The sequence below is a fragment of the Pituophis catenifer genome, unplaced genomic scaffold (genome assembly GCF_029215685.1).
Source record: "Pituophis catenifer annectens isolate HBS135680 unplaced genomic scaffold, rPitCat1.0.hap2 SCAF_1, whole genome shotgun sequence".
In the NCBI taxonomy this organism is placed as follows: domain Eukaryota; kingdom Metazoa; phylum Chordata; class Lepidosauria; order Squamata; family Colubridae; genus Pituophis; species Pituophis catenifer.
In genome coordinates, this window is record NW_027256881.1 from 202,960,628 (window position 1) to 202,974,378 (window position 13,751).

Genomic DNA, 13,751 nt, shown 5'->3' on the forward strand with positions numbered 1-13,751 from the left:
GACTTCTCATTTTTCCTCAACTTCTGCTTCCTTCCATTACTGCGCGTTAAAAACAAGCCGGGCCTCTTGTTGAATCCACTCATTTCTGCTGAGCTAAGGCCGCGTTTATTCCATTTTACCGCCTGAGGTTCCTTTGGTAACAGACGGGGATGGCTGCTTCGCCCTCCCCCAAAGCTCCGGGAGGAACACGTTTATTCATTGTTTCCTACCCACCCTAGCTAAATATTATAGCGTAATCCGGGAGGGCAGAATGCCATATACTCCCCAAGTCCCGATGTGGGTTTTTTGCTTACAAGTAGTTGCTTTCTGCAATGGGCAAATCAGGGTATACAGTGACATCCTGTTAGGCATGCCTTGGCAGAATTTTGCTTTCAAGACAATGGCCTCCACTTAACATGGGAGATACCGAGAGGTTAATATACAATATACTCTCTGACTTTGCATCTGTGGTCCTCCACAGGCTGAAAATCATTGATGATTGCCTTATCTATAAACTATATTCTACCCTAGAATTCCAGAACAGGATTTCTTTACCCTTTAAGGAACAAAGTTAGTGTCAAACAAATTTAGGGCAACATACAAATAAAATCTGATGGATTGAATAAGCAGTTATTTCTAGACAGGTGAATTATTCTTAAAGTATATTAGTGAGGTTGTAATGTAAATGATTTGTTTATCTTTCTGTAATTCCCAAAATCAGATGCAATGGGTGCATATTGAGACCTTGTGTTTACTTGTGCAAACTAGAGGTCCCTTTTAATAAAGGACAATATAGCTCAGGGTTGAAATGACGGGTCTTTGGTGCTCTCTAGACTTGGTTGTTTTCTTGCAGAGGTTTCATTACCCAAACTAGGTAACATCATCAGTGCAAGTAGGGAATGGGATTTGCTCTCAATTTATATTCTAGAAGTCCCTTTCAACAAACTAGCAGCTCCCTCTCATTTTTCAGTTGTCCAGTTTGATTGTTTTTGTTAATGCAGAAGAATTCTGTAGATTGAAGGATTACATAACATACATTAAACATGTATATTCCTATTATATATTCATAACTTTAGGATCAGATGTTATTTTCAAGCCATGCCATGACTTTTCTTTCCCAAATACATCCTCCAAAGCAGCATAAGCAGGCAGGCCTGAAGAGGTCTCTCTGTTCCTGTCATATATACATTTGTAAAAAGTTTGAAAAACCAAAAATATTCTGGAGCACACTACAAGTAAAATTTGTAGAATATTTATTTTAGCACAAAGGTAGTTAACAGCTTGTCAAGGATATCCTAGAGGTTGTAACCAAAATTGTAAAAGATGTTTGCATGACCAAATGAGTAACAAATTGTGCAAGGCATCACTCCCCCAGCCAAGTTATAACCTGGACATGGTCACATTTCTATTGCACGAGACATTTAAAGTAAAAAAAAAATCCTTTAATTGCATATAAGTAGAATATCTGGTCATGAACACTTCTGACCACGACCAAATTGGGTTCCGACCAAAAAATTCACAATTTTTTTTCCCTGCTGCCAATTTCCCCTTCCGTGCCATTTTTTTTGTAAGCACCAAATTTACAAAATTAGGTTCAGGTCACGACCAAATTGGGTTGTGACCAAAATTATGGAACGAATTATGATTGTGACCAGAGGTTCTACTATATTGACACTTTATTAAAACTGATCACTATAAATTTTTACATCTGCAATAAAAATTCAATAGGCTGCATTTATCCATTTTGTAAAGCTTCCTGAAAAATACTGGAATTACTGGATTACTGTAATAAATGACTAACACTGTATAAATGACTAATCTTGTTTTAAACTGGAGATTGTGGACTTGACTTTAGGCCTTTGTGAGTCTACTACTAAAGTACAGTTTCCTCTTAATTCAGAAGTAGGGAATCTCAGATGTTGCTGATCCATAATTGGATTCTTCACTGTTGGTCACGCTGGCCTGAAACTTTTGGAAGTTGTAGTTCAAGATCTAGAGCAGGACCCCCAACCCCTGGTCCGTGGAGTGGCACTGGTCCGCAGCATGCCAGCAACCAGTCTGCGCAAACAAGTGAAGCCCCATCTGCGGGACGCAGGCAGCATGCAAAACCATGTCCTCTCCAGTCTGCGGAAAACACTTTCTCCACGGAACTGGTCCCTGGGGCCCAAAAGGTTGGAGGCCGCTGATCTAGAAGTTTCAAACTTCATCTATCATATCCCACAATTGTTAGACTAGGCCTTAATTTAATTCTTTCCTTTTTTTTCTTGTTTCCAGTTTTAAAATTAGTCATAATACCAGTCAGTTTAGAGAAAGATGAAAATAACCTAGGCTGGAATCACTGGCCTAGTCAGTCCTCAGTTTACAAGAAAACTTGTAACTGAGGGCTGACTAGACCAGTGTTTCTCAACACTAGTAAGTTTAAGATGTGGACTTTAACTCCCAGAATACCCCAAATAATACTTTTTTGAAGTTGCTGAGATTAAAAAACCCCCCACTAGACTAGACTATTAGGAACTTTCATTATGAACAATGTAGCAAGAGGAATCAATTAGAGGAGAAAGGAATTTTGGTTCACCTCTCCTAAACTTGAACAATTGACTATATTTATGTGCTTATATATAAGGGGTCTTATACAGAATCGGATACAGGTAGTCCTTGGCTTACAACAATTCTGTTCAAAGTTACAATGGCACGAAAAAAGTGACCTATGATCATTTTTCACCCTTGCGATTGTTGCAACGTCCCCATGGTCATGTGATCAAAATTAGATGCTTGGCAAGTGACTCATGATGGTTGTGGTGTCCCAGGGTCATGTGATCACCTTTTGCAACCTTCTGATAAGCAAAGTCAATGGGGGAAGACATATTCACTTAGCAACCATTTTACTAATTTAACCAGTGATTCACTTAACTATAACAAGAAAAGTAGTAAAACGGGCAAAATTCATTGAACAAATGTCTCGCTTAGCAACATAAATGTTGGGCTCAATTGTGGTCGTAAATTGAGGACTACCCTTTTGCTCAATATTATCTGCATTGTCTGTAATGATTCTCCATGTCTCCAGCTCTGGTAATGATGGGGACTGAATCTCAGTGATACTGTGTGCAAAACCTGGACTTCACCTACCAAGGAACTAAAGTTTTTCCTGTATATTTAATATCTGAGTGCCATTTAGATAAAAAAAAAAAGGAAAAAGCCTGTAGAGTTGAGCTGGATTCCTAGTAATTTCAGATATGGCTGCACGTCCCCTACCCAAGTACAAACCAGACTTAACCCTGCTTTGCCTCACCTTTCGGTCTGAACAAAGTCAGCTGGATATTTATTAAATATTTTTTATGGAGGACAGTCCAATCAGGAAAATGTCATTGTGCATTGGTTATAAATTCTTGTATGCAACAGACTGAATTGCCGATGACAGAATCCTTTGCCTTCAGTGGCTTTAGTTAAGCACATAGCAGGACATTCATTGTAGGATAAGGCTGTTGCAACATAGCCATTGCCACCTTCCTTCTTCATGGAAGTCCATGATTCTGTTCAAGGTTAGATATAGGAAGCTAAACACTAAATCTCAACCCAAATTTATCATGCCACACTGACTTTGAATAGCAGGGTTTTTTCTTTAAAGTATGGAAAGTCCTACTTCTAGTCTTACTGTAGTAGAGGTAAGAGTATTTGCTGTATTTAAATAGTAGCTGATTGTCACTTTCTGTTACCAAGTCAACAGCATTACAAAGTTCTGTTCCAAATAACTTTTTTTTTTTGGACTAGGAATAAAATAAATAGATATAGGGTCACAGAATAAAGCACTCATACCTGCATACATGTTCCATGCATACTTATATGTAAATGCATTTATGGTTTATTTTGACATTAATATACCACTTATAAGTAGGTGAAACATGTGGGTCATTGGTTTATTACAAAAGGGGCAACATAAGCAAGAAGTTCACTTTAATAAATTGTTCATAAGTAAATGCCTAATATAAGGGTCAGTGTGTACTTGCAAGCACTAAAATGCATAGCACTTATTTTCATGTACTTCTTAACTGGTATGCCAAATGTTAAAAAAAATACTAATAAATAAATGTTATTTAGAAATACAAACGATGATACACCCTTATCAGTTCTATATACAAAACACGATCCCAATTTTCATTTGTTACATATTGGACTGGATCATAATATTCAGCATCCCTCTGCAATTACAGTTTGAACTCAAGACATGTTGATTCAAAAGGAGTTTCAATATATTTATTGTAGGGCTTTGTATCTGATTTTAATTATATTAATGTGGGGCATGAACTTGACAGATTGTTATAAATGCCACCTTATATTCTGAAATTTGTATATCTATTGGGACCAAGATCAAAGACAGCATCTACAATTAAATTAAATAAAACTTGTCTGTTCTCCAGTGATGCTAAGACTTCAAGTTGAAATGTGAATTCAGATGCCTCAGAAAATCCTCCCTGGATGTAAGAGATGGTGGGAACACTTTCTGACAGAATTCACATATTCCTGACTGACTGAGTTCCGAGTCTTCAGAAGCAAGTGCCAGTAAGTCAGTGCCTTGAGTGCAGTAAGAGTTCCACGGAGGCTGTAAGAAACGGGGAAAAAGGAGTGAATGCTTTCTGTATAATCAGTGTTGGTTCTCACTGACAGTGGTTTAGTGCTGGTTAGTTTCCTTAAATATGTAGCATTTTACTAAATAATAAGCTTTGATTTTCTCTAAAGCAATCCACATATTTTAAATGCTATAGTTGAGAAACACTGATCTAAAGCCTGAAGCATATAAAATATTTTATTTCTTTTTAATTTTAGAACTGATTACCATTAACTAGCACATTTGGTCAGCAGTTCTAGCATGATAAATATAGGCATATTTTACTTCTGTAACTATAATGCTAAGGTACTGGTATTCACATTATGTAAGAATTTTGATCATCAGCACTTCATACTTTTAAAACAACTGAAATACATGAATATTCAAGTCTTAACTAAGGAGTTCATTGATTATGGCACACGAGCCAGAATAATTTTGGTAAGCAAATATTCATTTGGTGTTTCAAGACGGGGGTTCTTTTTAAAGATAATATGTATTTTGAAAATGTGACTATGCAATAACAAAATGACAAGGGCACAAAACCCAGGATATATTTCTAGAAGTTCTTTGTGTTATTACGTAAGAACATGCCATTTGAATCTACATGTTTTCTTTGATATTTAAACACAATATACACAAATATGTATATATCTACTAACTATGTTATTGATGTGTGAATTTTGAAATAAAGTAGTTAATTTAAAAGGGATGGAGAACAGAGAAGCGGCTACTGTTTCTCTTAGGAGTTAATGCTTTGTCTAAACAATATTTAAGATTTGTCACAGGGCCTTTGCAGATTTATCTTGTACATCTTGTACTGTGGTCAGTCATCAATCCTTCTAGGCTAATTAGGTATAATTACATCAAGTTCTAACAAACACTACTTTTTTGTTGGTGTAAATTGCTTTGGAAACCTGTCTAAGCATTGATGCGTGTTTTAAGTATCACTATGGAAGTGTGCTTTTAATTACTTATTTGCAACTCCACCTTCATTTAAACTGGCAGTTTTAATAACTGTAACAGGAAGCATTTCATGCTTTTTTGGTAATATTTGATCATATACACACCAACTCTTCTCTTGAGAATTTTTATTTACTGGCCTGGTTAACACTTGACACTAAGCCATAATGTGATTTGTTTGGTTTTTGGGTAAGTATGATGTGTGAATTCACCCATGATGTCTTAGTATTCTGTACAGAGTAGAACACTGTTGTTTGTTTAACAAACCATAATGAAAAACAAGCTGTGTTTAACCTTCAATTGAGTTTTGTGTTGCAACTTGATTTAATATGCAGTTATATTTATTTAGGAATAGGTTTCATTGAATACAATCAAACTTACTTTTGACTAGACATCTAGAATTCTCTTAAAATCTCCCCTTAACAACTTCACTTAACATCTAATGCAGGCCTGTCAAACTGGTGGCGCGCAGGCCGGATGTGTCCTGCACAGGCCACGCCCACCCCTACTCTGCAAAGGCAAAAAACATCTTGATACGTCACAATATGTCACGTGACACAATAGAATTTGACACCCATGATCTAATGAAAATAACATTGCCGAAGAAATGATTTCTTTGGATTAAATTTGCACTGTAGAAGAAATTAAGATAGCTGAGTAGGTTTTATTTTGGATTGCTGCTGCTGATGTCCTTTTTATGTTATGTTGTTATGAATGTTTGCAATAATTTTAATGTTGCAATTAATTAGTTGCCTTTTAAGTGATTAATGAAATACATTTTTTCATTTCCATAATTTCAACATGCATACATGTTTGAAATACTAAAAAAAGACAATTAAAATTCAGTAACTACTAGGTACCACTTCTTGTTAAAAGGAAAAACTTTAATGTGTTTATTTCAGTTGCAAACAAGAATCCAAAGAGAATTAACGATAAACAAAGGTGCCCTTAACTTGCAGCCCATTGGTTAAAACAAACGAATTAGCATTTTAATTGCTGTATCCTACTTTATGCATGCTCCTTGCTAACGTAGCTTTTAGTTAGAGAAATTGAGTGGCCGCCTGAGTGGCTCATACAGATGGTTAAACACCATGTATTTGTTTAAGTATTGGGGTATATACTTCTAAATGGTATACATCTAAGCATATGCTAAAGTACTTTATTTAAGAGGTGTGGCTTGCCCTTTATATTTGCTTTCCTCAAAATAAGGAGCAATCCATTCTGAACTAAAAACCCCTAAATGAGCCACAGTACAGAGATGCACAACATCCCTAACTGTTCAATTCAGTCTACATTCTTGTTTTCATTATTACAGTTTTCAATCCAGGTGTTTAAGAAACTGCAATACACCAAGAAAGCAGACTCAAGTTTTTATATTTAGTCTGCAAGGAAGAGCTAAATTTATTACATCAACTGAGAGCCACAGTTCTAACGACTTATGGTTGCCAATTACGCTGCATTTAAGTTTCCCCTCCTCATCTTTACTTGTTAACACATGTACTAAATACATGACAGAAATTCTTGTCTGCTGAAGGAAAAAAAAAGGATGGGGGAATCAAGTGTGTAAATCAGCAATATTAGGATGTCAGCAAGGTTAATCCTGTATACAAGGATCCAAACATTTTAAATGCATTTTCATACTGTCTACATTTACTCTGCAGGCAAGATAATGAGGTGCCTCAAGCTATCTTCAGCTGACTCAGGGAGTGAATCTACCTACTTTTATCAGGAGAGGACAGTCTCACAGTCTCACTGAATGCATCTCAAATCAGGCCAACTTTATTTGTCTTTAAAGTGAAGGACCCTGCCTTCACTTTAATGCCAGCTTGCTAGAACCATGTTAGCATGCTAAAGGAATTGGGGCCATTATTATTTTTAGCAAAACTGAACTTTTACATTTCCTCCTGTTGCTAAAAAGGGCCGTGCATTTAAGTTTCTTTTCCTGCCTATAATTGAGCGGTAATTTTGATCAGTTAAAAATAAATTATAAAAACAAATTTATATTTGAAAGGAATGCAAGAATTTAAGGATAAGAAAAGTAACAGAATACTTAAGCAAATATATGTGTCTGTATCTTTAATGAAGTCTAAAGTAGCATTGGCTTCTTATGCCTACGTTTCTGGATAAGATACATAATTTTAATCAAAGGCCTTATGTTCTACATTCCTTCCTGGATACAACTAACAAATATTGGAACTATTTTCTGTCGCCAGTTGTCTTTCCAAATGTAAACACTTAAGATATCAAGACATCCTGGCTATCACTGAATTATAGTACGGTACCGGCTATTCAGAATTTAAAAATGCATGTGCTTATTTTTCAAAAACAAAAAAAATAGCCTAATATCTTTAAAATTATGACACTTTAGCTTTTATTCGCCTGTCTGCTTTAAACTGCATAATTCTCTATCAACTTAGAATCCCATACCAGCTGTTTCACATGCTTTACTATACAATGCAGGGTGCCATCTATTGAGAAATGAATACACAGTCTAACTAGTTAAAAGAACAAGCAGGAGACATATTGGAGAAAAGGGAAAGTAAGAAGTAATAGAACGGATGCTTTGTAACGCCACAGGAATCTTCATAGTAATAGAAAAAAATAGTTTAATTTGTTTTATACCAACTCAGCTCAGGATTTGATGCAATGAAAAGCAAAAACTGATTAGTTGTCAAATAATGCAAGTGAAAAACTAAAACCTAGTGAAGGAAACAAACAGTTTGGTATATGTATGTGTGTGTATATAAATTATGTATGATAAAATACTCTCATTTTCATGAGAGTTTTGTTCTGGAAGACATTGTCTTTTAGATGTTTTCTTTTGATACTCATTTGAAAACTGGTAAGAGGAGAGTAGACATGGTTATTACGTGCTTTTATGATTGAAGAAAATAAATTCTACAAGACTGCGTGGACACCCATTCTCTGTCAATTATACAAATTGGAGTCATCTCTCAATATTAGAACAAACATTCCAGAACTTGAAGGAGTCTTCAAAAATCTATACTGCATGTATTTACATGACATTAATATGTCTTGTCTAGAATGTAGCTGATAAATGCTTACATCAGCTTTTATTCTCCATAAAATAAACGTGCATTGTAAACATTTCATCTTATTGTATGAAAAATTCAAACACTTTAGGAATGTTAACGTTGTAAAATTCTCTAATAGGTAAAGGTGTATGTATGTAATCTTTAACAATTTAAAGATGAGAAGCTACTGTTCATAAAAGTGGTGATTATATTTAAATTGTGTCTGAACCCCTGCACAGTACAATCTGGTGTGAATTTACTCAGATGGCAGCTGCATTAAATTCAACAGGATCTATTTCTTTATGGGGCGTGTTTAGGTTTGCAGCTTAATAGAAGCCCAATCTGCTACCAGTATATAGAAACAGGGCAGCAACAATATGGCACAGCAGTACGCTAAGACAGTGCAGAGACAGAAAAGAAGTGGAGCAGCATGGGAAAACCAATCAGATCTGACCCAGTGGATAGAGAATCAAGACTCATTGTGATGTTATCTGAAAGGTTTAAATATCTCGAGTCACTTCAGAAGTAAAGTGTAAATCTTCTGTGCATTGTAAAGAAATTACTTTCTAGCATCTACCTTTAGGGATTGCAAGGATTGAAACCAGGCTATCTGTAAGCAACATTGCCCTCTACTACTGGGCTATAGAAGGATAAAAATAGGGAGAAAGAGAGGAAACCAAGGATATCATACTAAGTTCCGAAAGCAGACTTCCTGTGATCAGACTTCCAGATGTATAGGGCTTCACTGAGCCATCTCTGAAGTCCTATACATCTGAATACATAAAGTAGAGGAAGACTGTCCTAGGAATGAATGAAGAATAAAACATTAATAAAAAATAAATGAGGTTTTCTTATTGCTGCCTGTTTTAAAGCAACTCCATGCATACATCATGACTATATCCAGAGAGTTGCTTGAACAGGTCAAGAAAAAGAAATTTGAATCATCTGAATGCATGCAACATGAGGCCCTTAAGTAAACTAAGAACAAATAAGAAATCACTTATTTGCAATCATTTACGCATCATGGGTAAACTTTCCTAAAATTAACATCCATTTTAATTTAAAAACATGCATTATCATCGTGTGATTTTTTTAGTGTTTTTACTATTTTAAAATATTTTTACTATTTTTAATTGTAATAGATTGTAAGCCAGCAAGAGTTAAAAGATTGAGATGGGCAGCTATAGTAATTGAATAAATAAGTTAAATAAATAAATACTAGAGTGGAGAACACTAGCTCTTGTTTCATAGCAAAATTTTAAATACCATTAGAATACTAATATATCATGCTATTATACACTGAGTAAAAGCGCAGGCAAATTTTTGGAGATTGGGAGTACATTGTGAGCATGTGATCCTGAAAAGGCTGCTATGGGAGACTTGCCTACACAGTAAATTAGCCAGGTCCAGGCACAAAATATGCATTATCAGAAAGCAAATCAGCTCCAGGCAGGCAATGTCTTACTACTTCATTGGGATCTTGGTGGACCCAACAATACTTGCATAAATAAAAATTGGTAAAGGATGGTACTTGGAGGCATGCCAATTTCTGGTTTCATTTTTTTCAAATGTAAAAATAAATCAGGTGGATAGAGTGCTTGACAGATACCAAGGCAGATGTTTCAGAGCTTGTTGGTGCCTACAGACCCTATTTTGCTGGACTAATGCAGATATTTTTGATTAGAACAGCAAGCAGTAAGTTTTGCCTTGGAAATATATAGCAGAAAGAAACTGAAGTCCCTACTCAATTTTATAGCTTACAGATCAATCATAAGTAAAAATAAAAGTATATATTTTAAAAGATTGATACCAGCTGAGGTCCCCCAACATTTTCTCATTAGCTTATGAAGAGGGAAAATTAAATTCGGAGATATTCTATCTATTATAGTCTTTAGTTCCAGAGTTAAAAAGAAATGTTTTTATATAACATGGAGGTTTGTTCAAAAGAGTCTGGATGAACATGTTTGGGTGAATTGAAGGTTGGGTAAACTTACCTTTGACCTGTTTTGCATCACTGAAGTAGTACAGTCATTTGCTCGTACTCCTCCAGTTAGAGTTCATCTTATTGAAACTCACCTCCTGGTCCCCATGGTCCATGTTAAATGGCTGATTTGGGAGCATATTTTCTGTCATCAGAGCATTTAGAATTGGAGTAGTCTCTGGGGAGCTCTCCAAGAATTCAGTATCACTATCTGTAGGTGGGAACTTGACATTAAGCTTAGAAAGGGATTCCACAGAGTTTTCTTCCTCGTCTGGTCCCATTCCTCTTGACGCAATAGTTGAGAAATGAGGTACATCTCTGTTGGTATCCTTTTTAACCCATGGATTACAAAGGTCATCCGTTTGTTCATCAGTGCACTGGATAGGCTTGGAGAAAGGAATTTCTAGTAAAAAAAAGACGCAAAGGAAAAGATTAAAAGATATCCCAGATTAAAATATAACGTTCAGTTATACAAATTCCTGACAAATTCCACCACCCAGAGTCACTCTGTGGGGGAGATGGGCAGTCTCCAAATTTAACATGTATATATGTTAAATTTTTATATATATATATATGTTTTCTAATACAAAATAAAATAAAAACATTCCCCCTAATGCACTATGGTAGATTTTGGGTTCTAAACATATATTTTTTTGAAACTGCATTATTCCCCTCATTGCCTCATTTGACACAGCAGGCCGATGTTGGTGTTCCTCCATGTCAAACCATTAATTCCTTTCTTCAGGGATAAACATGTTAGAAATCTTGCTTGGAACTAAAGTAAAATATTACACAATTGCTTTTATGTGTCAAAGTTTTAAAGCTTTCTTGATTAGTAGCCTAGCAATTAGACAGAGTTATCAGGTCTTTTTTTCTGAGGGCTCATTACTTACATATAAATATCTTTATTTTCTATATTAAATTAAATTACCTTTCTATCTCTAACTACTTCTGTTCTTTCAATTCAGCTTGGTTTCATTCAAACCAGTCTCATTTCTTTCAGTGCTCTAACACAGATTTCAGCTGTTTCACTCTACAGAGAAGGGGCATTTCTTCCTCCTTTTGCTCAACATTTCCCCCTTTCATTCCAGAGACCCTTTGAGGGGAGTCCTTGGAGGAAGAGTGGATTGAAAAGGGTCACTAACTATTCCTTCTTCCATGGTTTTAAATCCTAGCTCAGAGAGATACTACTGAACGAGAAACTATAAGACATCCTTTTAGCACATCAGGTCATATCATTTCAGCCATGTTGTAGAATTTGCTAAAAGAGCTACATATCTGCACTTACTAGAGACTAAATTAAGTTAAGCCCATGTTTGTCTCCAGTAAAATACAGACAATTCTGGCAGGTTAAAAGCCATGTCTGAATTAGCTTACCCTATAGTTATTCACGGAAATGACTGGCTCTGTCCAGACTTAACTTCTTCCAATGCATGTTATACTGTGAAGCACTTACATCAGCTATTCGTAAGCTGCCCAAGCTCTGGAAGTTGGCTATAAATCAGTCAAGCCTAGCAATCAGATGCAGCTATTATTAGAGAACAAAGAATGTCGAAAATTGGGTTATAAGCACATATACTTTGCAGTAGCATCTGATCGGCCCCTGTTGGCTGTCATAGATTAGACAGATTTTGGTTTGATCTAGCAAAGATGGTTTTTACAACTGAGGTGAGGAAAGGGCTTTCAGTAGGGGGTGTGCAAATGTTTCAAATTTCAACTGTTTTAAATTCAAAACCTGAAACAAGTTTGCATTTTAAAAAAGGCTCTTTCAATCACTCGGAAGTGCTCTGAGCTTGAAACAGTGTGTTTTGAACTCGAAAACGGACTTATCAGAATGCAAAATACTTCCAAAATTAGTCCGTTTCAATTGCAAAATAGCTTTCAACTTGAAATAGAGTATTTATCTGCTCAAACCTGAAATGCTTTGCATATCAGTAGCTTTTAGACATTCACATTACATTAAATGACTTATCGCTAGAAGAAAATTAAGTCATAGTTTGCTGCTTTTTCAGTCTGCTCAAAATGTTACCAGCAGCCCGATCCCTAGAAATACACGTGAATTATAGATAAATCCTCTTGTGCCACTCATTTTTTTAAAAAAGAAATCAGGTATCTTAGACTGTAGATTACATCCATCACATTATACTTCTGGATATGACAAGTGATAGCTAGATTGATAGATGTGTATATAAAACATATATTAAAGCAAATCTGTATAGTATGCTTTCTTTCCATATACCATGCAACAACATGCAAATTCATATCTGCTTAAATAACCAGAACAATCTCACATGAGGCTTGTGTTGCACTGAGATTATCTCACTATAATGCGTATTGAAACAGACAAACAAACAAACAAACAAACAAATACTGATACAGTATTGCATCAAAGGGGATTAAGGGCCTCACTTTCTAGCCCAAACATCTTAATTTAGAGTTCCCACAGTCAGTGAACATGTCTGCTGCAAAGATGTAAATGTATTCATTAGAATGTGGTTGTAAACCTAATTGACCAAATTCCCAAATCTAAGTGGCTTTATGCCAACTGAGGTCATAGTAGGCTTTTGCTAGCAATATATGGTGGTTAGGAAGGAGTGAGGTAACGCAGATACTGTTGCCTTTCTCCTTCTACCTAGTCTATTTTTGGAGTGACCAAAAGTCTTTATTTTGCCAGTAAACCCATCAAGACAACCACTGCAAAATGGAATTCGTGCACTCACAGCAAAGTGAGCTGTCAAATCACATGCCATAAATGAATATGCCCTGGTATTTCCCCCAAAACCCAAGGGTTATTGCCATATCAAATAAATGCACTGTATTATGTGGCATTCTGCATAACAAAAAGGTATGGGTAATCTTAAACTGAATCTCTACACAGTCGATGCAAAGAGTTAGAAGGCAGTAAAGCATAGTTTTCAGAAGAAAGTACTGCAATAAAATGATACCAGTTGTAGGTTCTCTCCTTAGGTTACATTTATTCAGCTGGTCCGTCTGTGCTCTTGCCAGTGCACGTATTCGGCTGAATTCTTCCTTCATGCCCCAGAAAACACTTTCCAGTTCATCCCTAAAGATGAATGATTTCAGATATAAAGTATTATCCTGTGCTTTTTCTGTTTCCTTTAGCCCAACAAGCATATCGTTAAAAACACCAGCACCATCTGTGTTTGCAACCCAGACTCGGGGCCAGAAATTA

General features: G+C 35.9%; 1 protein-coding gene across 4 annotated transcripts in view; it reads right to left on the reverse strand.

The window, feature by feature from the left end:
- Positions 1-4,208: 4,208 nt before the first annotated feature.
- TANK (TRAF family member associated NFKB activator) overlaps positions 4,209-13,751 on the reverse strand; it is a 37,500-nt gene continuing 27,957 nt past the window's right edge. For all 4 annotated transcript variants that reach the window (XM_070956982.1, XM_070956980.1, XM_070956983.1 and 1 more), the window contains 3 exons: positions 13,504-13,622; positions 10,654-10,961; positions 4,209-4,576 (listed from right to left, as the gene is read on the reverse strand). In XM_070956982.1, the coding sequence (XP_070813083.1) occupies positions 4,400-4,576; positions 10,654-10,961; positions 13,504-13,622 (604 nt within the window). In that variant the 3' untranslated portion in view covers positions 4,209-4,399. The remainder of the gene's footprint in view (positions 4,577-10,653; positions 10,962-13,503; positions 13,623-13,751) is intronic.